General features: G+C 44.8%; 1 protein-coding gene across 1 annotated transcript in view; it reads right to left on the minus strand.

Moving 5' to 3' along the window:
• The window catches only part of NCAPH (non-SMC condensin I complex subunit H), a 39,592-nt gene extending 11,830 nt beyond the window's left edge, over positions 1-27,762 (minus strand). The window contains exons 1-12 of the mRNA XM_081100646.1: positions 27,709-27,762; positions 20,441-20,657; positions 20,193-20,283; positions 19,435-19,527; positions 18,920-19,058; positions 18,459-18,583; positions 14,954-15,143; positions 13,875-13,966; positions 12,936-13,141; positions 7,856-8,004; positions 7,149-7,255; positions 6,691-6,813 (exon numbers count right to left, since the gene is read on the minus strand). Of these exons, the coding sequence (XP_080956772.1) occupies positions 6,691-6,813; positions 7,149-7,255; positions 7,856-8,004; positions 12,936-13,141; positions 13,875-13,966; positions 14,954-15,143; positions 18,459-18,583; positions 18,920-19,058; positions 19,435-19,527; positions 20,193-20,283; positions 20,441-20,657; positions 27,709-27,727 (1,551 nt within the window). The 5' untranslated portion in view covers positions 27,728-27,762. The remainder of the gene's footprint in view (positions 1-6,690; positions 6,814-7,148; positions 7,256-7,855; positions 8,005-12,935; positions 13,142-13,874; positions 13,967-14,953; positions 15,144-18,458; positions 18,584-18,919; positions 19,059-19,434; positions 19,528-20,192; positions 20,284-20,440; positions 20,658-27,708) is intronic.
• Between the last annotated feature and the right edge of the window lie 220 nt (positions 27,763-27,982).

Here is a 27,982-nt window from a genome sequence, read left to right on the forward strand (position 1 = left end):
TGAGGGCCTCAGAAGTCATCTAATCCAACCAACTTTCCAATTGCACAACTCCAATCTAGAGCAAGCCTAGCTAGTAGGGCTCAGAGCCTCCATCAATCCCAAATAAAACAGAGCAGCTGGTTTGCAATGAGGTTTGTACACAACTTTATTTGAAAAAGGGTTTCTTCACTAAAATCAAGACTGCCTATAGCTATCTGAAAAGAAGTCAACTTTTTGCTGCTTGCACAATTCTGATAGAAAACTCACTCAGTCACTCTTTTAATGAGGTAATGGCTGTTCTCCACAGACCTACAGGGAGAAACGTCAGCTCTTCTCCCGGTCATTACATCCAGGGTCCTTGTCCCGCCTTCCAGAGCCTCACAGGTCAGGTCTGCCTCCCCCCCTTTGTTGTTAATCCTCACCTGAGGATATTTTTTCCACTGCTTTTCATAGAGTAGAAGGGAGAAAGGAAGGGAGGGAGGGAGAGAGGGAGGGAGAGAAATATTGATGTGAGAGACACATGACTGGCTGCATCCTGCACATGCCCTGAACGGGGTCAGGGTGCTAACCTAAAACAGGTATGTTAACTTTACCAGGAATTGAACCTGAGACCCTTCGGTGTGCAGGATGACGCTCTAACCACTGAACACACTGGTCAGGGCTGCCTCTTTGGGGAGTGCCTGCTAACCACAGCCCTTCAGATATTTGCAGGCCCTTAAACCAGTGATTTTTACCTGGGGTGTGTGTCTTTGGGCTAAAAAAATGGTACTAAAGCTGTGTACAGTTTACAAAACCACAATGAGTATTTTAATGTAATTAAATACTCCGAAAGCAGTGCCCACAACTCAATGTTCTTGTAATACAAATTCCAAAATAATATTAAACAAAAAGGGTACACAACTCCTCATGTATTGGCTGACTACTTTTAGAATCCCCCATTAAGATATTAAACTGGATGGCTAGTTGATCTGTGGAATCTCTAGGTAAGTAGAGCATTTATTAGTCCAGCATTCACTTTGCAGTGTTGAAAGTCGTTCTCCTAGTGTAGTGCTGTTGGAAGGGTGAGGGGATCCACAGCCCCTGTGACTGGGGCCCTGGAAACATGGGGAAATTTGTTCCTGTGGATAATCACAAGCAATTCAAGGCTGAGCCAGGCCTCGTGGACGAACCCTACCATCTTCCTTCAGCTCTCAGCAGCCTGGCTCTACCTCAGGGCTGTTTTCTGAGTGGGGAACTTGGTGCTGGTATCTAACCAATATGCACAGTAGCCATAGTTGCTACCATTGCTGCAACTTTGTATCTTTCTGCACTTCTTTCCTTTTAAAAAACAGGAATCATATATATATATATAAAGGCTAATATGCTTGGAAGTGTTCCTTCGTCCTGGATTTTTTGGAATAGTTTGAGAAGGATGGGTGTTAGTTCTTCTTTGAGTGTTTGGTAAATCTTCCCTGTGAAGCCATCTGGACCTGGGCTTTTGTTTGCTGGGAGTTTTTTGATTACTGCTTCTATTTCATCAGTTATTATTGGCCTATTTAAGTTTTCTGATTCTTCCTGATTCAGTTTTGGAAGATTGTATTTTTTTTCGGAATGTGTCCATTTCGTACAGGTTGTCCAGTTTGTTGGCATATAGTTGATGATAGTGTTTTCTTACAACCCTTTGTATTTCTGTGGTGTCAGTTGTTACTTCACCGCTTTCCTTTCTGATTATTTGGGTCCTCTCTCTTTGTTTCTTGATGAGTCTGGCTAACAGTTCATCAATCTTGTTTATCTTTTCAAAGAAACAGCTCATGGTTTCATTGATATATTTTGGCATTTTTTTTTTAGCCCCTATGTCATTTATTTCTGCTCTAATCTTTATTATTTCCTTCTTTCTACTTACTCTGGGACTTTCTTTTTTTTAAATATATATTTTATTTGATTTCAGACAGGAAGGGAGAAGGAGAGATAGAATAACGTAAGCTAGGGAAAAGAAAATGGTATTAAGAAAACCATAAGGGGAAAACCAAGATGGCGGCATAGGTAAACACCGGAGTTAGCTGCCTCGAACAACCACTTCACAAATACAACTAAAAGACGGAACGGACATCGCCCAGAACCACAGGAAGACTGGCTGAGGGGAAATTCTTCAACTAGAAGGAAAGAGAACAGCATACGAGACTCAGAGGGGGCGCAGTGCGGAAAATACAAAGGTGCGGAGGTACGCACGGAGCGGGCTGGTAGCTGAAGGCATGGTTGTCGTTTTCAATCGGGAGGGAGTCTCAGATTCTGAGCTCCAGTTCTGGGCGAGTCTCTAGGGACCCAGACTCAAACGGGAGAAGCGGGACTGTCTGGCATCGGTCGGAACGCGAGGGCAGCTTTCTTTCCGAGGTTTGCAGCGGTTGCTGGGACTCTGAGAGGCAGAGCCTCTGGGGACGGAACTGACAGCAGCCATAACTGCTCCCTCCACCCGCTCTGTTGATCCCGTGTGAGCTGCCCCGCCCAAACCCTGCGCAGAGCCATTTGCCAGATAGCCTCAGGCAAAGGCTAGATTAGCACCTCCCTAGAGGACAGAAATTTTCCCACTGCAGACACAGCTGATTCTCACAGCCAGTTGGCATGGAGGTCAAATCCCCCTAGTATTAACTACAACAATCAAGGCTTAACTACAACAAGACTGCGCACAAAGACCACAAGGGGGTGCACCAAGAAAGCATAAAAAATGCGGAGACAAAGAAACAGGACAAAACTGTCAATGGAGGATATTGAGTTCAGAACCACACTTTTAAGGTCTCTCAAGAACTGTCTAGAAGCCGCCGATAAAGTTACTGAGATCCTCAAGAAATCTAATGAGACCCTCGATGTTGTGATAAAGAACCAACTAGAAATTAAACATACATGGACTGAAACAACGAATATTATACAGACTCCCAACAGCAGACCAGAGGAGCGCAAGAATCAAGGCAAAGATTTGAAATGCGAAGAAGCAAGAAACACCCAACCAGAAAAGTAAAATGAAAAAAGAATCCGAAAATACGAAGATAATGTAAGGAGCCTCTGGGACAGCTTCAAGTGTACCAACATCAGAATTATAGGGGTGCCAGAACAAGAGAGAGAGCAAGATATCGAAAACCTATTTGAAGAAATAATGACAGAAAACTTCCCCTACCTGGTGAAAGAAATAGACTTACAAGTCCAAGAAGCGCAGAGAACCCCAAACAAAAGGAATCCAAAGAGGACCACACCAAGACACATCATAATTAAAATGCCAAAAGCAAAAGACAAAGAGAGAATCTTAAAAGCAGCAAGAGAAAGAAACTCAGTTACCTACAAGGGAATACCTATACGACTGTCAGCTGATTTCTCAACAGAAACTTTGCAGGCCAGAAGGGAGTGGCAAGAAATATTCAAAGTGATGAATGCCAAGAACCTACAACCAAGATTACTTTATCCAGCAAAGCTATCATTCAGAATTGAAGGTCAGATAAACAGCTTCACAGATAAGGAAAAGCTAAAGGAGTTCATCACCACCAAACCAGTATTATAGGAAATGCTGAAAGGTATCCTTTAAGAAGAGGAAGAAGAAGAAAAAGGTAAAGATACAAATTATGAACAACAAATATGCATCTATCAACAAGTGAATCTAAGAATCAAGTGAATAAATAATCTGATGAACAGAATGAACTGGTGATTATAATAGAATCAGGGACATAGAAAGGGAATGGACTCACTATTCTTGGTGGGGAAAGGGGTGTGGGAGATGCGGGAAGAGACTGGACAAAAATTGTGCACCTAGGGATGAGGACAGTGGGGGGGGGGGGTAAGGTCAGAGGGTGGGATGGGAACTGGGTGGAGGGGAGCTATGGGGAGAAAAAGAGGAACAACTGTAATAATCTGAACGATAAAGATTTATTTAAAAAAAATACCAAAAGGCATATTTCACAGATCTAGAATAAATCCTCCAAAAATGTATATGGAACCAAAAAAGACCCCCAATAGCCACAACAATCTTGAGAAAGAACAACAAAGCTGGAGGGATCAGAATACCAGATATCAAGTTATACTACAAAGCCACTGTAATCAAAATAGCTTGGTAGTGGTACAAGAACAGACATATAGATCAATGAAATAGAACAGAGACCCAAGGAATTGACCCAAGACATTATGCTCAATTAATATTTGAACAAGGAGGCAAGAACATACAGTGGAGTCAAGATAGTCTCTTCAATAAGTGGTGTTGGGCCCTAACCGGTTTGGTTCAGTGGATAGAGCATTGGCCTGCAGACTGAAAGGTCCCAGGTTCGATTCCGGTCAAGGGCATGTACCTTGGTTGCGGGCACATCCACAATAGGAGGTGTGCAAGAGGCAGCTGATCGATGTTTCTAACTTTCTATCCCTCCTTTCCTCTCTTTAAGAAAACAATAAAATGTATATTTTTTAAAAAGTGGTGTTGGGAAAATTGAACAGATACATGCAAAAAAATGACACTAGACCACCAACTTATAGCATACACAAGAATAAACTCAAAATGGATAAAAGACTTGTGTAAGTCGTGAAACCATAACTATCTTAGAAGAAACCAGAGACAGCAAAGTCTCAGATATCTCTGGTAGCAATATGTTTACCTATCCCCTAGGGCACAGGAAACTAAAGGGAAAATAAACAAATGGGACTACAACAAAATAAAAAGCTTCTGTACAGCAAAAGAAACCATCAACAAAATGAAAAGGGAGCCCACTGTATGGGAGAACATATTTGACAAGATACATCTAATAAAGGGTTAATTTCCAAACTATATAAGGAACTCATACAACTTAACAAACACTCCAATTTAAAAATGGGCAAAGAACTTAGGCACTTCTGCAAAGCAGATATACGGATGGCCAAGAGACATGAAAAAATGCTCAGTCACTGATCATCAGAAAGATGTGAATTAAAACGACAATGAGGTATCACCTCACACCTGTCAGAATGGCTACTATCAACAAATCAATTAAGTGACAAGTGCTGGTAAGGATGTAGAGAAAAGGGAACCCTAGTACACTGCTAGTAGGGTGCACCTATTATGGAATAAAGTATGGTGTTTCCTCAAAAAATTAAATATGGAACTGTCATTTGACCCAGTGACCCCACTTCTAGCAATATATCCTAAGTCAGTGGTTGGCAAACTGCAGCTTGGCAAACCACAGCTCACAAGCCACATGCGGCTCTTCGGCCCCTTGAGTGTGGCTCTTCCACAAAATACCGGCTCTTCCACAAAATACTGACTTCTGCGCATGGGCCACGAAGTTTCAATCGCACTGCACGTGCACACCCGCATGTGGTATTTTGTGGAAGAGCAACACTCAAGGGGCCAAAGAGCCGCATGTGGCTCGCGAGGTGCAGTTTGCCGACCACGGTCCTAAGAGAACCAAAAAAACAATCAGAAAGAATGTATGCACTCCTATGTTCATAGCAGTGCAATTTACAATAGCTAAGATCTGGAAACAGCCCAAGTACCCATCAGTAGATGAGAGAATAAAAAAGTTTTGGTACATTTATACCATGGAATACTAAGTAACAGTTAAAAAAAAGAATCTCTTACCCTTTGAGACAGCATGGAGAGACCTGGAAAGTATTATGCTAAGCGAAGTAAGCCAGTCAGAGAAAGACAAGTATAACATGATCTCATTCATATGTGGAATCTAACGAACAAAATAAACTGATGAACAAAACTGATCCAGAGACATAGAAGCATCTCAGATGGAAGGTGGGGGTTGTGTGGGTGGGTGGGAAGAGATCAACCGAAGAACTTATATACATATGTGCATAACCCATGGACACAGACAATAGGATAGTGAAGGCCTGGGGTGGGAGATGGGGTGGACTAGAAGGGGGTCAATGGAGGGGAAAAAGGGATGTATGTAATATTTTCAACAATAAAGATTTAAGAAAAAAAAAGAAAAAACAGACCCTGTCAAGGAACAGGCAAAAAAGGAAGAGAAACTGACTACTACACATTAGATACCAAAGACTAAATAAAACAACCAGGAATGCAAATGAGCAGAGGGCTCCGATCAAATGGAACTTGGCATGAACCAGTCTGGTCACCCTGGAGGCAGGGACATGCACTTGCTCCTAGCATTACCAGAAGAACCACAAGCAAAGGAAATGAACAGTAACCAGGGTACAGCACCAGATAGTCTCAAATGTTCATCCTGACAGTGATAGAAGGAACCCGGGCCACTTGTGCAGTTCTAGCAAACTCCTGAAGGACTGCACAGTCAGATGCTTTGCACCTCCATTACCCAATGGGTCACAGGCAGCTCCCGTCTACACCTTGATTGTGGGGAGGCACATGGGCTGGGGAAAGCATCCAGCTAGTGAATCTACAACATCAATGAGAACATGAGAGAATCCAGAAACAACTCACATCGTGTACAAACCTCAACAAAAGATTTTGCTTATCCCCCCCTAGCATTTCAACATGCAGGCCTGTGTATAGTCTTCCAACCAGGAGAGCCATTTCCTAAACATTAGTGTCCATCATCTCCCTATGAGCTTTTCCCTTCAGCTCTGCCTCACCCCCTCCTGGATCTTCAGGTAACTTCTTTTGGCTAACACACATTCCTGCTCATGCTCTCGCACCTTTTCCTTGAAGGCACAGCCTGACAGTCAATACCAGCCACTGGATGCCTCTGATGCTATGAACAGGCTTAACAGCAGCCTTAAGGAAACAAAAACCAGCCTTACCCTGGTGCCCGGTTTCAGGTGCAGCTGAGCCAGATGATCAGCCTCATAATGGAAGTCTGTAGGAAGGGTGGTGGCTCTCCAGTTCTGGTTCTCCAAAGTAGACTTGGTCAGAATAGTAGCAGCCTATTAATTAAAAAAAAGAAAAAAGTGCTTCCTAGGCATCTTTAATTAAAATGGTCAACGCCTATTCTTTTTTAGGAGGAGCTTGGGCATAGCCAGCACTAGTCTGCCATCCAGAGTACCCAACAACTTTGCTAGACATTATGCAAATTCTAAGCTTTATCCTCTCTGCCACTGAATTTGGGACTGTTTATCAATTCCTCTAAGAATCAAGGGACAATGAAGCCATCTGTTTAAGAGTTAAATTTATAATTAATTTTTAAAAATCACATCTAAAAGGGAAAGGAGTACAAAGAGTAATTTAAGAAAGCACAAATAGTAATAAATCCAGCACAAACCTTTGCTTTTCGAAAATACACATCAAAGTCAATGTCATCGTCGAAGTCTATTTCAAAATCTTTCTTTGTGCTCTTCTTTCTGTTCTCTGATTTCAAGGCAGCATCTTCTGCAGAAATGAACACAGAAAGCAACACTGCTCACTTCTGGGGCCTACAATATGTCCGCATCTCACAGGACACACTGGCAGTCTTACCAACTGCAGCATAAAAGCACTGGGAATGGCAAATCATATGTCTGATTTTCATCATTAGTTTATAATTTGTGGTTTTGCTACCAAACACAAAAATGCATGCAAATTAATATCTCCTTTTCAAAGAGGGAATGAAAAACACACAATGCTAGCATAACCCCCTTCAGAATCCTGCCAAGAGCTGCACGGTGCAGTAACTCACATGGGCCCCAGGGCCTGGTCATTCCCACCTGCAGCCATTGTTGGAAGCCACGTGGATACTAGAGGGCAGTACCAGGTCAGGAGCCCAGCTCTCCTGACTCTTCCCACTCAGAGGCCTCAGTCTTAACTGATCCCTCATCCCAGGCCAGGCCAACTGACTGTCCAAGTGAGAGGCTGGCTTGTCTATGTGGGTCTGCAGCTGACTAAAAGGCTCAATAGAACAGCAACTGGCATTTCCCTTCCTAGGCCGACCTGCTGACTGCTGGTCACCTACACTATCTCTTTTCCTAAGAGGTACTACCTGGAAGTACATACGTTTGTGTCGGGGTCTGAAGCGCCAATGCTCCGGTCCAGCCCACATCGACATGGTGCGGGGACTGAAATAGGAATATTCTCCAGGTCTCATGGATAGAAGGGGGCACATGGTCTTAATATCTCCATCCCCAAGGGGAATCGTTTCTTCCCTGTAACACACATCAAATAATGTTTTTACACATACAATCATGTCCATGTTGACAAAGACAACCATGTACTTACATGTAAAGCAGCATGTGATGCAGTTGAAGGCTCTACCTACCCACTTTTCCACAAATGAACATTTCTAAGTCCAATATAAATATTGCACATCAACAACCCTTAGTTTTTACTTCATCAAAGTGTTTTACTTAATATTATAACAACATGATCAAATCTACACAGGTACTTTGGACATTCCAAAGTGCTTCACAAGCTGGTAGTCTCTCATCCTTTCCTCATCATCCTTCCATAAAGGAGGGCTCCAAAAACCATTGTCGTTCCTACTAAAAGTGAAGATGTTGCCCTAACCGGTTTGGCTCAGTGGATAGATCGTCTGCCTGCGGACTCAAAGGTCCCAGGTTCGATTCCAGTCAAGGGCATGTATCTTGGTTGCGGGCATGTCCCCAGTGGGGAGTGTGCAGGAGGGAGCTGATCGATGTTTCTCTCTCATCGATGTTTCCAACTCTCTATCCCTCTCCCTTCTTCTCTGAAAAAAATTAATAAAATATATATTTTAAAAAAAGTGAGGATGCTATTGTAATTTATGTCCTGCAAATGCTGGGGGGGTCCCCTTTATAAACTAAGTCTCAGACCATCTAGCTTCATTCTTTGCTGTGTGTGAAGTGTCTAACTGGACAGTCAAGCATGGCAGCTTGGGTTTGATTGTTCACCCTTTCTCTGAATTACTAGCCTGTGTGAGGTAGCTTTCTCCGAAAGGTCTCTGACATCATCAAGTGTGTGAGTACTGCTCTACTGCCTGCTACAAGGAACGTTAACAAGGAGAGGCTTTTCACCTGTCGTGATATAAATCCTTTATATTAAGCATTATGGAATAAGCTAAAAACGTTTTAAAAGGGGATTTTGCCTTTATCTACAGAATCTTTTTTTAAAACCCATATATATACATATATTAATATATTTTATTGATTTTTTACAGAGAGGAAGGGAGATAGATAGAGATAGAGAGTTAGAAACATCGATCAGCTGCCTCCTGCACCCCCCCCACCGGGGATGTGCCCGCAACCAAGGTACATGCCCTTGACCGGAATCAAACCTGGGACCCTTCAGTCCGCAGGCCAACGCTCTATCCACTGAGCCAAACTGGTTAGGGCTGTATTTATATATTTATTGTGTAATTAAATATTAATTTTAAAGAATAAAATGTACTAAAAAATGCACACTTCTAGACTGCGAAATGCCTGGCCTATGTTATTATGTAACTGTATGCACTGTGAACTCCAGACGGAGAAAGATGGCTCCAGCAGCATCCCCACGCAATTCTCATGAATACAGTGGGGCCTTGACTTAGGAGTGTCCCGACTAACGAGTTTTTCAAGATACGAGCCGTCTCTCAGCCAATTTTTTGCTTTGAGTTGAGTTGCGAGCTAAAATTCGGGTTACGAGCCAGCTTCAGATACCCCACTGCTAGTTAGTGCAGCGAACGTCACAGTGATTTGACATACGAGTAATTTGAGTTACGAGCTCCGTCACAGAATGAATTAAACTCGTAAGTCTAGGCCCCACTGTATTTTCTGATAAATCTTAGGTGGTCATGCTGGGAATCATTAGGAACTGAAAGGCAAAGGTATAAAGAATGAGCCTGGCCCAGCCGGCGTGGCTCAGTCATTGAGAATCGAACTATGAACCAGGAGGTCATGGTTCAATTCCCTGTCAGGGCACATGCCTGGATTACAGACTCAATCCCCAGTGGGGGGCATGCAGAAGGCAGTTGATCAATGATTCTCTGTCATCATTGATATTTCTCTATCTTTCCCCTTCACCCTTCCTCTATGAAATTAATAAAAATGTATTTTTTTAAAAAGTGAGTCTGTGGGCCAGGGCTGGACTAAGGACCTGGAGGCTTGAACTCTAGCCATTTAATAATACTTACAGTGCTGTGTGGAGGCAGCCAACTGATCCCCACTCAACAGCTAATCTAACCACAGTCATTTTCAAAGCTTGCCCCTCCATTGAACATCTCTAATCCCCTAGAGCTGTGGTCGGCAAACTTCGGCTAGCGAGCCACATGCGGCTCTTTGGCCCCTTGAGTGTGGCTCTTCCTAAGCCTCAGGAGTACCCTAATTAAGTTAATAACAATGTACCTACCGATATAGTTTAAGTTTAAAAATGAGGCTCTCAAAATTTCAATTGTTGTACTGTTGATATTTGGCTCTGTTGACTGCGTTTGCCAACCACTGCCCTAGAGGAATTCTATTTCTTCTATACCGTCCCCCCCTTCCTTCAGCTTAGCACCAGTTAAGTCACTAATATCTTCGGGTTAAAGGTCTCCTCCCATCTGGCTCCTAGCACACACCTCACTCTTGCAGGCATTGGGCAGGATGTGGTTTGGGTCTGGACCTTGGCCAGCGAGCACCTCACAAAGTAATGCCTGCACCACAGAGAGACCAGGAAGAGGGAACGCACAGACCTGCTCCTAAACACCGAGCACTTTCTCAGCTGTGTCCTTGTTAACATACACACACCTTTTACCCTGTGCACAGCTGACAGTGATGCCATCTAGGTACAGGTAACGTGGGCAGGCTACACACACGGGGATTTAATCCAGCATCGACCCTACCCCACGCTGAAGACCTTTCAGTATGATGCGGAGCTCTTAGACCTAGTCCACAGGATGGTCACCCAGGGAGGTCTGTGAAAATGGCAACACATGGCTGGCCTCACAGACTTCCAGCTAAGTGCTCTGGGTGGAGGCTGTCATTCATAGCTCATTACGTGCAACCAGGATTACATAACCTCTCTGAGCCTGTTTCCACATGTAAATAGGGCAAACAGAAGCTAATTATAGGACTGTTGTGAGGTTTAAGTGATTACATTTTACATATTATACAGATTATATAAAACAATGCAGGTAAGGGTCCTAGCATAGTATCTGGCTCAAAGCCAGAATGAGGAGCTCAATAAATATCAGATATCACTATAATCATCAAGTCTCAACCCTTCCAGAAAAGAAAGAGCCTCAAAGGTGATGTCAGCCCAGCCAGTGCGGCTCAGTGGTTGAGCATCGACCCAGGAACCAAAAGGTCACAGGTTTGATTCCTGGTCAAGACACATGCATCGGTTGCGGGCTCGATCCCCAGTAAGGAGCATGCAGGAGGCAGCTGATCAATGATGTTTCTCTCATCAATATTTCTATCTTTCTATCCCTCTCCCTTCCTCTCTCTCTAAAAAATAAATTAAGTAAATAATCAACAAAAACCTATTCTAAAAAAATAAAGAGGTGATGCCTCCTACCCCACACCTCACAGCTTCCATGGCAGGGTCAGGTCCAATTCAGTACATTTACTGAGCTCCCAAAACAGGCCAGCACCATGTGAGGGTATGGGACGCCAAGATGGACAAAACCCTAACTAGAACCTAAGCCCACCCCACCCCTACTGTACTCACTAGGATGGAGTCTAAGAGTTTGCTCTCTCTGGAGCTAGGGAGAGAAATGGAGACACTTGCTCAAACCAAGTATCTATGCTCCTAACAAAATAACCAAATGAAAGAGATTTTGCTATCGTCAGTTCCTCAGATGCCACCTCAGTGTTCAGGAAGAGTGACAGCTCTTCTCTGACATTTGAAAATCTCCCACTAAGCTGCCTGCCATTTCTCACTTCTTAGAAGACAGGATGGGTACAGGGATCAAATCACAGGTCAACAGCTCAAATCAGGCAAGGAGGGTGCTAAAGGGCCAGATGCTGTGTCTCAAGGTACCAAATGCTCAGCCCCTTGATGTCCACTCCAATTGAAGACATTAATCAGTAGAATCATTTCCCACATGGGCAGACAAAATGAGCTCAAGAAAGCAGCCTCTTACCCTGGAAACATTAAAGCAACGCTCTTGAAGGGATTCTTGCCTCCGTGGGAAATTATACTGGATGACTTCTAAGGTTTTATACATACTCAACCACCTCAGTTGTCCCCAATCCATAGCGTCTGCTCTACACATAGACCCATTCAAGACCTTTAGGGGCCCTCAGCACTACAGGATTTTATGAGATCCTGCTTCCAAATTACATTCAAAGTTTAAATAATACTAATCTGTTAAGTACATATAATAAAGGCCAAGAAAGTTCTGATTTTCTTAGACAGTTACTAAATAAATGACTACAGACCAATTTTACTACTTTTTCCCACCCCATATGCTCAATGACACCTGCCTAGTGAGTTTTCTCTGCTCTGCTTGTCCCTGGTAACCCAACACTGCCCAGCCCCACTTTGCCTGATCCTTCAGGCAGGGACCACATTTTTTTTGTAAGCAACACATCAGCCCGTTTCCGGCTATAACAATAGGGAGCAATTTAGCCAAAAGCTGGTCCAGCTGCAATGTGCAGAAAGGGGGCACCCTCCATGCTACCAAATGCAAGTGCTACCAATAGCCACCACTGAAGTAGCTACTATATTCCAGCTACTTTCCCTCAGCACTTTACCTACTTTAGTTCTATCCTTACAAACTCCTGTGATGTCAGGTTTGTTGTTTTTTTTAATCCTCACCTAAGGATGTTTACTAATTTTAGAGAGAATAAAGGACAGAGAGAGAAACAGCGATCAGGTGCCTGCTCTGACTAGGGATCAAACCCGCAACCAAGGTACGTGCCGTGACTGGGAATGGAACCTGCAACCTTTTGGTGTATGGGATGATGCACAAACCAACTGAGCTACCTGGCCAAGACTGCAATGTCAGTTTTATAACCAATTAAGTAGCTGAGCTGACATTCAAAGGCAGGTATGATTCCACTGTGAGTCGGGTGGCCCCACCTGTGTGGACAACATGGCCCAGCAGTCCAGCTATCTACAGAGATGGAATGAGACTGCGCCAGCAGGAAATCTGGGGAAACCCCCATGGGAACATTCTCCACGGCCCTGAGAGCCTTACTGGCAGCTTTGACTACGGCAGGGGTCCCTCCAGCTCCTGAACTCTGCATGATCCCCAGAGGCGGTGTGGTCCGGTTCGTCGTTGGCATCAAAGTCATCCTCCAGAGGCCCATCAGGGATGTCCTCGCCATCACTGTCCTCTATCTCAGCGTTGATGTCAAATACCTGATCATTCTTCTTGAACTTGTCTACCAGGGCTGATACAGACTGGAGGAACAGAGAGAGAGTTCTCCTCATTCTGGTGACCACGGTCACTGCTGGAGGAATGGCCTTGCTGGATATGCCTCCCCCTTCCCCAGAGCCAATGTTCTCATAACAGAAAAGTGTGGAGGAAGTTTATATTATGCAGTAAAGAATGGAGCTGTACTGTCTTCGGTAAAATGTGAAACAGGACTCCACATCATTAGCTACATGTTTAGAGAAAAGAGTTGTCCATGGAGACCATTTGTTTTGGAAGTTGTAGTAAGTAGGCTAAAGGGGCCAGGCTAAAAATACACAGAGGAAAGCTTTACACGTGACAATTTCTCAGGAAACTCTGTGCCAAGGGACTCAATCTCAAAGAGCAGGAAATTCCTCGAGCTTGACAGCAGCCCAAGAGACCAATGGCCACGGCATAACCATGTTCAAGAGTAAATCTGATAGAAATGTGCACCCAGGAGTGGCAGGGCTGCCTCGTGCAAGGGGAGCACAAAGCTGGTCCCAGAATTCACCCACCTGTCCACTGGTCTGGCTGGATGTCACAACCCCACTCCTAGCTCCCCCCGATGTTCCCAGGTTTTAGTCCCTACAAAAGTGCCAAAGGAAATGTTTTCTCTACTTGGGGCTAAATAAAAATAATGCCACAGTTTCCTATTGGGCAGAACTAATCTCAGACTGTCTCACTGAAACCACAAGGTGCTGGAGAAATGCCCAAAGCCCTGAAAAGTCCAAAGGTCCACACCTCATTATGTGTCTCGCTGTCCCATTTTGTGAACTGGAAGCCGGCCAGGGAAGGGCAGATCTGGCGGTCCTCCGTACACTGCTCCAGGAGTGCTGGCGAGGACAGGGAGAGCACAGAAGGTCAGAGGTGAGCAGAGCCCGCTCCCCACTCCCTGAAGGGTCAGAGCAGCAGAATGTTGAGGGAGGCACAGTCACCTCGGGTCCCCGAGCAGAGAGAATGGCTGCTCTCTGGGAGGGGCAGATACGCAGGCACCCCCACTGAAGGCAGGCTGCTCACAAGCATTCCAATGATTAGTAAAACCCTTGAGCAGAAACCTGAAGCACATACAGGTGACTATGAAACAGATCCCATGCCTTTCGCTATAGTCGGGAAATGAAAACCCCTCTCTTAGAGCGTGCTCAGTGCACAGCCCCGATCATGTCAATTCAGTCCCAAACTAGATTACCTGCCTCCCAGGACTAGAGCGCCAGCTGAGCACATAAACTTTGAAAACAGATTGTTAGTACAAAATTGTTCTACTTAACAAATCTGAGAGAAGACTAAAAGAGGAGAAAGTACTGGGCGGGGGCGGGGAGCGTGGAGGGAGAGGACGGGATGGGGGTTAAAATCCTTGCCAAGCCAGCATAAGAGGCTGACAACAGGGCAGGTCTGTTCTCAGACCACCACAGAGCCATCTGTGAGCAGTTCCCCATGCCCCCTTCTTCGCAGGTCCCCCCCCTGCACAATTGGTAACAAATAAGAACGAGACCCCTCTGGCTCGACAAGTCTCTCAAAGCCCGTTTCCTAAGCCCAAACTCTGACACTCCAGGTTAGCTGTTGGCTCCAATATGTGACTTGAGAACTGGCTGCTATGGGGGCACCTGAGGGACTGGCACATCCAGGCCGAGAACAGGAGAGCACTAGCTACTACTATTTCAGACTCCATGCTTCAGAAAGTAGGAACAGTCCCACCCAACAGGGTGCCCAATTTGGCACTCCAGAAGAACCTTCTGGAGAGCACCATCACTTTCCACCCCCCAAGGTTATAAGAATCATTTCTAATGACTGACAGCTTGGTGAAAGGCATTGTGTGGGCTTACCTTTTAAATCTGTCATTTCTACCCAATCTAAATCTGGCATCTCAGGGGGCCCTGAACTGGAGAGGGTCTGGACATCCGAAGGGAAAAGCAGCTCGCTTCTGTAGTCGTGGCAGTGGAGGGTGGAGAGGAACACCCCTGCTGTGCTGCACTCATCAAACGAGGCTGCAGTCTTCTGAAACAGGGGATCAATCTGAGCACAAACACAGGGAAGCCAAGGTTATGGAAAGGAGCCAAAGAAAATACCAAATTCATTCACTGGGCCTGCTCATCACGGTTGCACACACTGGACTGAAATGTCTCTGCACATAATCAAAAGTGGATGGGGCCCTAGCCGGTTTGGTTCAGTGGATGGACTGTAGGCCTGCGGACTGAAGGGTCCCGGGTTCAATTCTGGTCAGGGGCACGCACCTCAGGTGCAGGCTCCAGGGCACGTGCAGGAGGCAACCAATCGATGTTTCTCTCACATCAGTGTTTCTCTGTCTTTCCCTCTCTCTTCCACTCTCTAAAAAATCAATGGAAAAATACCCTCAAGTGAGGATTTAAAAAAAAAAAAATTGTTGAAAAAAGATATATAATAATTTAACAAAAAAAAGTGAATGGGGCTTTCTAACTGATCAGGCAAAGGCCCATCCCAACCGATACCAGTTCAAAAGAAAGGCTGCATGTAGTCAGATAAATAGATGCCAGTCAAGTACACAGCACGTGATCACAAGCTTATAACATGTCAACGAACACATTTGTTAAAACCTGAACAGAAACCTTCTGTTGGTCTCTTTCCCTAACTCACCATTTTTAATGTTTTTTTTTAATATATTTTTATTGATTTCAGAGAGGAACGGAGAGATAGAGATAGAAACATCAATAATGAGAGAGAATCATTGATCGGCTGCCTCCTACACGCCCCACACTGGGGATGGAGCCTGCAACCTGGCATGTGCCATGACCAAGAATCGAACCGTTACCTCCTCGTTCATAGATCGGCGCTCAACCACTGAGCTACGACGGCGGCCAGGCGGCCAGGCTCCATTCCCTTAATTCTAAGTGCCTCTCTATGACAACCACCTCCCACCTGTATAGCCTACAGGTGATGTCTCCAACAAGTCTGATCCCACCAGGCCCTACAACTACTGATCAAATTACTTTACGCTCACTACCTACCTTCCCAGCTAAAAGTCCATAAGCAATGACTGTGACCAATCCCCTGCACATGCTCTTAACTTCAGCCTCTTTCTGTGTCACATTCACTCAGCTAAACACAATCCTTTGCTAAATACAATTTTCTGCTACTCCATGCTTACACCCACACAGATAATCATGATGAAGAAACAAAGCATTCTGACTGACCTCACTTCAAATCCATCAAATGGACCCTAAGTATTGTCTGGCAAGCAAGCTATATTTCCCTAGTCCATTTTCTTACCACCACCCCCAGATGACTCTTTCCTTCCTACCTTTTTCTCTCCTCAAACCTCTTAACACTTTCTTCCTCCACACTCTCTGTCAGTTGATGATCTGGCTTCCTATTTCAACTGGGGTTGGGGGAGGAGACGGACACTCAACCAGAAGAGAATGTCCCATCTCCCATCACTGTGGGGCTCCTCGGCCCAGGCCCATCAATGCTGTCCATCCCCTCCCCTTCTCACACGTTCAAGGATGCCATGCTAGCATTTCTCTGTTCTTTTCTGCATTGTCATAATTCCTTCTCCACTAGATTGTTGCCATCAACAAGCAAACATGCTGTTAATTCTCCCGTTTAAAAAAAATACAAAACTTCCAGATCTTACTTTCCCCTCCAATTGCCTATCCATTACTCTTTAAAACAACAGGCTATATCTGCTTCTTCCTATTTATTTCCCCCCATTTATTATGAAAAATTTCAGCCTATAAAAATGCTGAAAAAGTAATATGAACTTCCACTTAACTTTTACCTAGATTCCCCAATGGGTAACATTTTGCATATTGCCTTTCTCTTCCCCCCTCCCCGCCCACAACAGAACTTTTTTGAAAGTAGAGATCATGACACTCTACTTCTCTGCCAGTTATTAAGCTACTACTGCCTCTCAACTCCAAAACTACCTTCTATTCTCTCCGATGCTGGGTCTGTGGCCACATTCTGGCTTTGCCAGCAGCTTGCTGTTGGGATCCACCAATAGGGGGCACTAGAGAGAGATTGCAGGGCTACAGGGAGAAGGGACTTCCTTCTTTATGCAGGCCTCCTATTTCTGTCACCCAGCAGTGCTTCTTCATTCCAGATGTGAGAGGTCCTACCTGTAACAGTAGCTGCATTCAATCTACTTTTTCTCACTCACAGAACCAGCCTCACAGTGTGCCTCAGAGACACCAGCACCAACCAGCATGCCCTTTGGATCCTTGGCCCACGAGCCCTTCTTCCAAATTCAGGGCCACCAGCACAGCCAAGAAGCATCCCTTTCTTGGAGGCTTGAGCTTCAGTTCTACAGGAACTTCAGTTCCCCCTCCAAGCTCACCAGAAGCTTCAGGTTGCCAGATTTAACATGGCTCATCATTCCCACCTCCCTGAAACTCCCATGCTCCCTCATTTGGATACCACACTCTCCTGGCTTTCCTCCTACCTACTGGATGTTTTCCCTTCAGATTACTGAACTCTTAAAATTGGGGCATCCCAGGGTTCAGTCCTTCTTTCACATGCACACATCCCCTTGATGATCAAGTCCAGTCTCGTGATCTTAATTACCATTTATGAATGTCATGGAGATAACAAAGAAGTAATCTAGTCCATTGTTGGTGGGAGAGTAAGTTGGTACAAACTTTTTTTGAGGGCAGTGGAAATTCCCTCTCAGAATTTTCTTATACATATACTCCCAGAAGAGTGCAAAGATGATATGTACAAAAATGTTCATAGAGGTATTGTTTTTAGTAGTAAAATTTTTAAAAAATTCTGGCAACACTTGTTTGCTTCAAATTAACTGTGATAATTATAAATGAAGCTCCAACACCATTCCTGGAAGCAGAAGATTCCTGAAGTTTGCCGAATTGTATTGGCTACTTAGAGCAAGAACTCTGGAGCAGACCACTTAGCTTCGCATCCAAGCTTACAGACTAGCTGTGCCATCTTGGGCAAGTTACTTAACAGCCCTGCACCTCAATCACCTCTTCATAAAATGTAGCAAGGATGTTATAAGGATTGAATGAGTTAATGCTAGTCACACGCTCAAAGCAGCACAATGTGCCTAGCAAGTACAGAATAAATGTTCACTAATGCCAGCATTGCTGCATGTACTAAGAAAGAAATGTTTTAATCAGATTTCTCAGTAATTTGCCATCTTTTTCTACTCAGTCATTCTGAAACACTGAGGGAAAGCAGGGACTTGCCCATCAGTCTTACTGAAAGGCTAAAGGATGACACTGAAAAGACCAGTTGAATATTGTACCCCCTTGAGACCTAAACAAGCACAAACCAGCAAGGCAGGCTCAGCTCTCACGTCTCATATGAGTCAGAGACCACACTGTGCACACGGCTCCTCACCTCACACTTCCGATCTGCCTCGGAGACGTTGAGGTTGTTTATATTCTGCTCGATGGTTTTGTGCGAGTGCTTCTTCTTGGGCTTTGGAGCCTTTTTAGCAGTTCCTGTTTCAGTCACACTTCCATCTAAAGAAGGAATAAGACCGTGTACTGCAAGGACTGCTTTGGAGGGTGAAACTGAACTTCAAGTTCCTCAAAACTCTAAAGAGCGACTGTGACAAACACATGCCATTCTCTCACAGCAACAGGTACATCTGATCTGCAGCTGAAGAAGAAACCAAACTACTCAATTAAGTTTCTAAGACAAGTCAATTTCCAATTCTCACAGACATATAGGAAAATGTCCATGTCTTCACAAGATGAGATAACTGATTTCTTGTGACTTTATTCCAGTATATTACTCACAATCTGCCACACCCTTTAAGAAGCCCTTACCTTAAATCCAGGCCCCCACACACATACCTGCATCATGGCTCTCTGCCTCTTCCGGGGATGGTGCATCTTTGCCCAGCCCCCCAAGGACTCTGTACACGTCAGCGTGGACAGCATCCACACGCACAGCATAGATCTTGGTGCTGGCATCCAGAGTGCCCGCAGCCACCTAACCAGACAAGCAGAGCTGTACTCGTGGGGATACATAAAAAGGGTGTGCTGGGCTGGCTTTAGCTCAGCGGTTCCTTCGAATACATAAAAAGGGTGTGCTGAACAGGCAAAACACAGCAAGCTTCATAAAATATTTACTTGTCCTTATGAAAAAAAGTGACAAAGATTTCTAAGACTGACAGGGATTAGACAACATAACAGAAAGATAGCTTTTCTACATTTGTCAGTTTAGGAAAAGAAGGTAAAGTAGTTAATAATATGTCTTAACAAGGGAGAATCTCATGTGTTTGTAGAATTTAATGATTGTGCTATACTAAGTATCAGAAATACTCATCATTAATTCAGATGCAAGAGAAAGTAGATATCTTTCTTACTTTAAAGTTGGTCAGTTCAGTGTCTTTCTGTTTAAGAATTTCTGACATAAAATCAATCAAGTGCAAGCCAAAAGCATTCTTGGTAGTGATTTTCTAGAAAGAGAAAATTGCAGAAAAATTTGTTATTTATAGCAGAGGTTCACATAAATAATGCTACCCTAAGAGGTGGCTAAGTTTTTAAACAGGGATATCCCACATCTCGCCACAGACATCAATTGCCACAAACACTTGGGACACAGCTAATACATGTGTGTCCCTCCTCAATCTCAAGTCCCAGAGAGTCACAGCACATGACTCCTGAGTGCTCATTGTGTGCAGGACCTGTTCTAAGTACTGCACACAAAGGGACCCCATGAGCAGGCACTATTCTCATTCTCATTTTACAGAGGACCCTGCAGCAAAATGGTTGAGTGACTTGCCAAGGCCACACAGCTTATAAGTGGCAGAGACAGGATTCCAATTCAAGTGAGCTCTAAAACTCCCAATTAGCTCCACAACTCCACTATCTGCTCCAGAGCCCAGACTACTATCCCCTAAGCCATGCTGATATACCACAGGTGACAGGCAACCTGTCAGAAGGTGCACCAAAGGTATATAAGAAACAGTAAAACCATGATGAAAGCACCAACACTAAGAAGAGTCGCTGGAGAATAGAAATACAGTTATTATGGATCATGCACTCTCTATAGAATCAAGGCTAGATTTCCCCGGTGCTCAAGCTGCAGAAGCTTTGCTGATAAACCCCAGCAGATACTCACGTTTTCAGTGGATAGTTTGATACAGGTGGAATAATGCTCTGTAATCTGTGTGTTTGTAAACTTTGGAATTGTAGCTGAAAAGTCAATATTCCTCAATGAAAAACAAAAATAAAAAACTCTGGTGAGGATCATGATGTAACTTTTTAAAATCAAGACCCAGAATGCAGCAGGTAGTGTGGAGATGCCAGGCCCACGCACCCAAGTCAGGGCGGTAGGCCACCCCAGGAGGCATCCCAGAACACACTCACCGACTGGAGGGAGAGGCCAGCAGACGGGGCGAATCTATGCTGAACTGTAGCTCAAAGGCCCGGGAGCGCCTCCGCTGCAGACGCTCCTTTTCGTCGTCATTCTGAGGGAAGTCTTCAAGAACTGGAGTGCCAGGAGTGTTGAGAGGGGCCTTCTTAGGTGGGGGCATTGAGAACCCACGTTTTGACGGTGAGGCATTGAGGGAGTGTCCACGGGTCTCTGAAGAACAGTGATTCATTGTGGTTCAGTGATGGAACAAAACACTTGCTCAAGAACCTTCAACAGAATGTTTCCTAGGTCTAAAGGGGGCTTGGGGCTCATCACAAGGTGGAAGTTCACTGCACACTGCCCGTGAAGATCGCTGCCAACTCTAAGAGTCTATGGCTAGAACTTCTATAGTTTAGGTTTCTTGGGGGATGAGGGGTTCCTGATGCTTCCTTCCCTATGGGACAAATATCCACTATGTGAACCTACAGCACTAATAGGAATATAAAGGTGGGTTAAGAGAAAGTTGCTGCCTCTGATACGCTCACAAACTAAAAGAACAACAGACACATATAAGCATACTCCTAAGCGAGAGAAACAGATGCTGAGATAAGAGTGAGATATGGGCTATCAAGTCAGATATAAGCCAGGTTCTAATCCCAATAGGACCCAGAGAATAAACAACACAAATGTGTAAAATAAATATAACATGCCAAAGAATTACCACAGATTGCTCACTAACTGCAAAGGGAAAGATGGTTCTAACAACAAAAGATCTAGCAGTCACCACATTAACCAAACAATCAATGTAGCCTCTCTAAAAATGAGACAGCTTGACTGTCTCATCTCCTGATGAAACAAAATATGAAACTCACATCACCCATAAAATATTTTTGCCAAAGATGGGGAACCTAAATCTAACTAAGATTTTAGATTTAACTTCCATTTTATAAGAAATATAGGAGCAGAGGAGCAAGTTACTAATAAATGATATCACAATGAAGCATTCAGACAAATCCAGAATGTGGGACAGTTTACAAGACAACCAACTTAGTCTCTTAAAGAAGTCAGTGTCAAAAAAAAAAAAAAATGCATGTGGGGGGGGGGGGGGGCTCTTCTCAATCAAAAGAAACCAAACAGGCAAACAAACAACAAACAAACAAATAAAAGTCTTAACTTTCCGCCAATCCTTGGTCAAACAAAAAAATCAGCTAGAAACATTTTGGGGACAAAAAGGGAAATTTGGAATACAATCTGAATTATGAGATAACATTTGATTTTTAAAACTAATTTTTATTTTCTTACGTGTGATAATGATTATTATGGTATGTAGAAGAGTATCTTTACTTTTAGGAGATGCATGAGAAACAATTTAGGGGTGATATAACATGATGTCTAGAACTTTCATCTGAATCAGTCAAAAATATGTGTACGTAAGCGGGAGCTAAAATAAGTTTGGCCAATTAGCAGTTGTTGGATCTACGTCAGTGATGGCGAATCTTTTGAGTTCGGCGTGTCAGGATTTTGAAAAACCCTAACTTAACTCTGGTGCCGTGTCACATATAGAAATTTTTTGATATTTGCAACCACAGTAAAACAAAGACTTATATTTTTGATATTTATTTTATATATTTAAACGCCATTTAACAAAGAAAAATCAATTAAAAAATGAGTTCGCGTGTCACCTCTGACATGCGTGTCACAGGCTCGCCATCACTGAACTAGGTAGTGAGTATAATCTGTTCATTGTCTTGGCCTTTCAAAGTCCCTGTGTTTTAAACATTTTCATTCAAGAAGTCAGAAAACAGATGGCATGCTGCATGACGAAAATTGTGTGGAGAAAAGTAAAGCCTGGAAGAAGGACGTGCGAATGGAGGTAGAAGCCTGTTAGGAGAGGCTTCACTAAGGAAGCCTCAGAATCAAGACCACAGAGATATTTGGGGGAAGCTACACCGAGGCAGAGGGAACTGCAAGCACAGAGGCTGGAACATGCCTGGCATGTCTGAGGGGCCATGTGGTTGAAGTGGAGTGAGAGAGGATGGGGTCAGATCCTCCAGGGCCTGGTAGAGCAGAGACACCAAGTCAGGATAAGGGAAGGACAGCTGGCAGGGGGATAGAGCCTTATTCACAGGCCACTGTAAAGATTGTGGCTTTCAGGTGGAGTGAGAAGGGAAGTGATTGGACAATGGTGAGAAGAGAAATAAAGTGATCTAACTTCTGCTTCAAGAAGATCACAATGGCTGTTGTGATGAAAACTGACTGAAAAGGGAGAATTGACAAGCAGAAAGACAGATCAGGGGGCAACCACCAATAACTGGGTATGATGCAATCCTCATCTCCCAGTGTAATCACAACTGTCCCTATAGAGGGAAACAGGAGGGCCCGAATCAGAGATGTGAGGACAGAAGCAAGACTGTGGGAGGGAGGAACCCCAAGACAAGGAATGTAGGCAGCCTCCAAAAGTTGAAAAGGCACAGAAACAGATTTTCCCATAAAGCCTCCAGAATGAATGCAACCCTGCTAACACCTTGATTTTAGACTTGAGTCCAGAACTGCAAGAGAATACATTTGTGTCGTTATATACCACCTCTTTATTCCCTTTCTCACCATGTCTCTGTTCACCCCACGAGAGAAATGGCGGCGGCTCAGCCAGGGAGGTGGCATGGAAGTGGTAAGTATGCCGAAACTGGTTTGGCTCAGTGGATAGAGCGTCGGCCTGCGGACTGAAAGGTCCCAGGTTCGATTCCGGTCAAGGGCATGTACCTGGGTTGCGGGCATATCCCCAGTAGGAGATGTGCAGGAGGCAGCTGATCGATGTTTCTCTCTCATCGATGATTCTAACTCTCTATCTCTCTCCCTTCCTCTCTGTAAAAAATCAATAAAATATATTAAAAAAAAAAAAAGTAGTCAGACACTGGATATAGTCTCAAGACAGAGCCAACATGATCTCCTGGTGGATTAAATGTGGGCATGAGAGAAAACAGAAGAATCAAGGATAATTCTACAGTTACCTGAACAACTGATGCAAGAGAGTTGCCACGACTGAAAAAAAGAAAGGCTGTAGGAGAAGCATATTTGTGGGGAAAGAGACAAGATCAGGGCTCAGTTCTGGACATGCTGGGCTTAGATCAGCCGTGGGCAAACTACGGCTGAAATGAATAAAACTAAAAAAAAAAAAAGACCGTACCCTTTTATGTAATGATGTTTACTTTGAATTTATATTAGTTCACAGAAACACTCCATCCATGCTTTTGTTCCGGCCCTCCGGTCCAGTTTAAGAACCCATTGTGGCCCTCGAGTCAAAAAGTTTGCCCACCCCTGGCTTAGATGCTTATTAGTCATCCACTGGGATAGAGAGCAGATATTTAAGTCTAGAGTTTAGGGAGAAGTTCTGAGCTAGATACATAGATTTGGATATCATAATCACATATAGGGTATTAAAAGCCATTAAGACTAGATGAGGGATTCAATTAAATGAGTACAAATAGAGAAGAGCAGAAGGCTCAGTCCTAGAATACTTCAAAAGTTTAAAGAGAAGGAAAGAATGAGGAACCAGCAAAAGAGATGGGGAATATGCAACTAATGAGGCAGGGAGAAAACCAGGGAAATGTGGTGTTCCACAAGTCAGGTAAGAAACATTTCAGGAGGGAAGAAGGAGTGATGACTATGTCAAATGCACCTGACAGGTCAAATTAGATAAGTTTAAAGGCAAGTGAGGTCAAGAAAGTAATTTTAATTTAAGATGGGGGGGAGGGGGGATTCCAAGTTGGTAGAAAGAATAAAACAAAAAGATTGTATTAGTTTCCTACTGCTGCTATAACAAATTACCACAGACTTGGTGGTTTAAAAATGACACAAATGTATTCTCTTGCAATTCTAGACTCAAGTATAAAATCCAGATGTCAGCAGGGTTGCATTCATTTTGGAGGCTTTAGGAAGAATCTGTTTCTGCGCCTTTTCAGCTTCTGGAGACTGCCTACATTCCTTAGCTTGGGGGTCCCTTCCCTCCCATCACTCCAACCTCTTGTTTCTGTCTTCAGTATCCTTCTTGTACTAGTAAGAATCATTGTGATTACATTGGGCCCATTCAGAGAGTCCAGGATAATCTTCCCATCTCAGGATCCTTAATCTACAAAGTCCTTTTACATGTAAGGTAACACATTCACAGGTTCCAGATGCCTTGGGGGAGGGGGGGCATTATTCACAGGGATCATGCAGAAGGAGGAGTAAAAGTTGCTAACCAAAGTACCCAAGCAGTTGAAGAGGTTCCTCTGCTGAGCACATAGAACCCATCCACAGCAACAGGAGGGTGGAGAGCACAGGCACAACTGCGGACAGGGGAGCAGATTCCACGTTGGACTTCGGATGTTCTCTTTTTTTTTTTAATCCTCACCCAAGGATATTTTTCTATTGAATTTTAGAGAGAATGGAAGGGGAAGGAGGGGCAGAGAGAGAAACATTGAGGTGAGAGACACACATAGATTGGTTGCCTCTCATAGGGGCCCTGACCCTCTGGGGACTGAGCCTGCAACGGAGGTATGTGCCCTTGACTGGAATCAAACCTGAGACCCTCTGGTCCGCAGGCTGAGCCTTTAACCACTGAGCAAAACCGTCTTGGGCTGGATCATCTCTTCTTGATTGCTTTTCTTTTCTTTTCTTATAAAAATAGGAAGCAAGTGAAAACCGAAAACTCCACAATTAAGTGTAAGGGTTGGGGAAGAGATTTCAGAAGAAAAAGGAATGAAATAATCACAGTGGTCGGCAAACTGTGGCTCGCGAGCCACATGCAGCTCTTTGGCCCCTTGAGTGTGGCTCTTCCTAAGCCTTAGGAGTACCCTAATTAAGTTAATAACAATGTACCTACCTATATAGTTTAAGTTAAAAAAATATGGCTCTCAAAAGAAATTTCAATCGTTGTACTGTTGATATTTGGCACTGTTGACTAATGAGTTTGCCGACCATTGATCTAGGAGAGGAGTGGGTGAATCAGAAAATAAAGCATGACTGCTGAGTAGCCTTGGGGTCCCCTTGGCCATCCGGTGCACTGGGCAGAGTAGGCAAAGTTGGAATTAACCAGGGTTGTGATTTAGTCAAGCAAGTGTAAGAAAGCAAGAAGAGGGCAAGGAGTTGCAAGTGTATGAAAGGGAGTGATTACAGACTGACCGTGGAACGTAAGCTAAGTAAGGAGGGAACAAGGTCATGAGGGAAGTGAGGGACAGTGAAGTGAATATTGGGTCTGCTGGGTCATCAAAAGATTGTTGGAGTCGGGGAACAAGAGGGAGTGAGTTGGAAAGATAGGAGTGGTATTGAGAAATGGGGTCTTAAAATTGAGATTGTAGAGTACTGCAGCTATTGATAATGACAAGGTCTAAGGTGTGACTATGGTAGTGAGTGCTGAGGCCTATTATGATTGGGAGAAGCAAGATCACTGGAAGGGAGAGATGAGGAAACAGAGATCTTGGAAGAATGTTTCCAAATGTAAGAAACAGAAGGCTTGCTTTCAAACCCCAGCTCCATCACTTACCAGCTGGAAAAATTCTAAACAAGTGCATGCCTTAAGCATTTGCTTCTTCATCCTCTAGATGAGAATGAGTATCTCAGACGGTTCAGAATTCATATTAAAAAATCCATATGTACATTATAACGTATTTTATAGGAACACATTAAAAATAATGATACACAATAATCACTGAATGGTTTGCCCATGTAAGGGGAAGGAAAACGGAGTGGTGATTAGAAATTTAAAAAGGGAACACACAAGAACTTCACATGTTCCCTGATAGCTTCCCGCAGCTGAAGAGTGATTAACATAACTCTCAGCTGAGATCAAAACAAAAGAAAAAGAAAGTAAAAACAGGAAGGAAGGAGGTAAGAGACATTTCTAGAGACTGAATCAAGAGGGCTTGTGACTATTTAGATGTGGGCACTGCAAGGTAGGAAGGAGTTGGACCTCGGGAGAAGAGAACAGAAATAGGAAGCACTGAAGAAGGAATTTGTCTAAGAGGGACACTCAGGATGGGGACTAGAGGCACACTTCTGTTCTTGAACATTCTCTGATTCTCGCACCGCTTTTGACATCATGCATCAGGGTTACTGAGCTCAAAGAACACTTTCTGCATCCCCTTCCTCACCTCCTACTCGTGTTCAGCTCCCTCTAGTCGGGCCCCCATCACCTTATGAAAACTATTACTGATCACCCACAACTGTCCGGTCACCAAGTCCAGCACTTTTCAGGCCTCATCACTCTTGAGACTCAGCAGCATTTGAAGCAGCTGGCAACCCCGTTTCTTGAAACACTTTGGGCCTCTGTAACTTTCTTCCTTCTATCCAGCTCCTAAATGTCGGCCTGTAGTTTCCTCTACAGGCTCTTCACCTGTTCCCACGGTTTTACGATCTATGATGATGATACCCGAACTAATTCCTCAGGCCATCACTTCCCTGAGTGGCCCTATCACTTCCCCCGAATGGCAACCTCCTATGCAAGTGTTTACCGACCCCTTCCCTCCACCAGACCGCCTCTGGGCTAAGTCATTTGTCAGGTCTAAAGCATGACTCCAAATTCTCAAATGTCTTACCAAGACCGACAGAGGCCCTGCTCACCTGACAGACCTGCTCACTGTTTCGTCGCCATGTCCCGTCCTCGGCCAAGCCAGGCTCGTTCCTGCTAGCCCCTTTTCCTTTTTTGCACTTGCTCCTCTGCCTGAAATACGTTTCCCAGTCCCTTGCTAAGGGCAATCCTAATCTAAAGCGCCCCCCTCCCCCCGCTATCCTCAATCACAGCACTCGGTCCCGGTCTCACCTGTAAATTAGTTTGTTTGTCTCCCCAATTAGAATAAATAGCCTGGAATCTTACTTATTTTGTTCTTTACTGTGTCTCTGCGTCTGGCCCACAAGGAGCACTCAATACTTGAGGAATGAAGGTAAAATTGAATACAAGCGTGTTAAGCATGCAGCGGTAGCCAAGCCGCTTCTAAGACGCCTTCCAAGAAAAAGGCCTTTGGGAAGCGGAGACGCCAGCACCGTGGAGGCACCCGGGGCAGCAGGGTTTCCGCCCGCGAACTGAGCGGACGCCCCGAGGCCGCGTCCTGATTGGCGGAGCGCTCTCGCCCGCGCTCCCTCCTCCCGCTCCCCGCCCGGCTCGACTGGCCCCGCGGTCGACCGAGAGCTGAGGCACCGACTGGGCCAAGAGCACAGCAGTCCCGCTCAGGCCGGACCCCGACCCTGCCCGCGGGACCCTCGCTCGCGCCGGGGCCTCCCCGCGGCGCCTCCGCAGGCCCGGCCTCACCTGGGCACGGAGGTCCCATCCTGCCCGTCGCGGAGCCTCAACTGCTTTTAAATCGCGCGCCGACACGACTGAGGGCCGTTAACGGCGCGCTGACGTCACCGGTGGGCGGGGCGGAGGTGCGCCTGCGCAGACCGCCCGGTCCGCCGCGGGGGGCGGGGCGGGAGCCGCACTCGGGAGGCGCGGGGGCCGACGGGCGCGGGCCGGAGGTGAGAGGGAGCCGGCCCGCAGCGAGCCTTCCCGGCGGGGAGGACAGATGCACAATGTTTTGTACACA

Source organism: Myotis nattereri, assembly GCF_964212035.1.
Source record: "Myotis nattereri genome assembly, chromosome: 10".
In the NCBI taxonomy this organism is placed as follows: domain Eukaryota; kingdom Metazoa; phylum Chordata; class Mammalia; order Chiroptera; family Vespertilionidae; genus Myotis; species Myotis nattereri.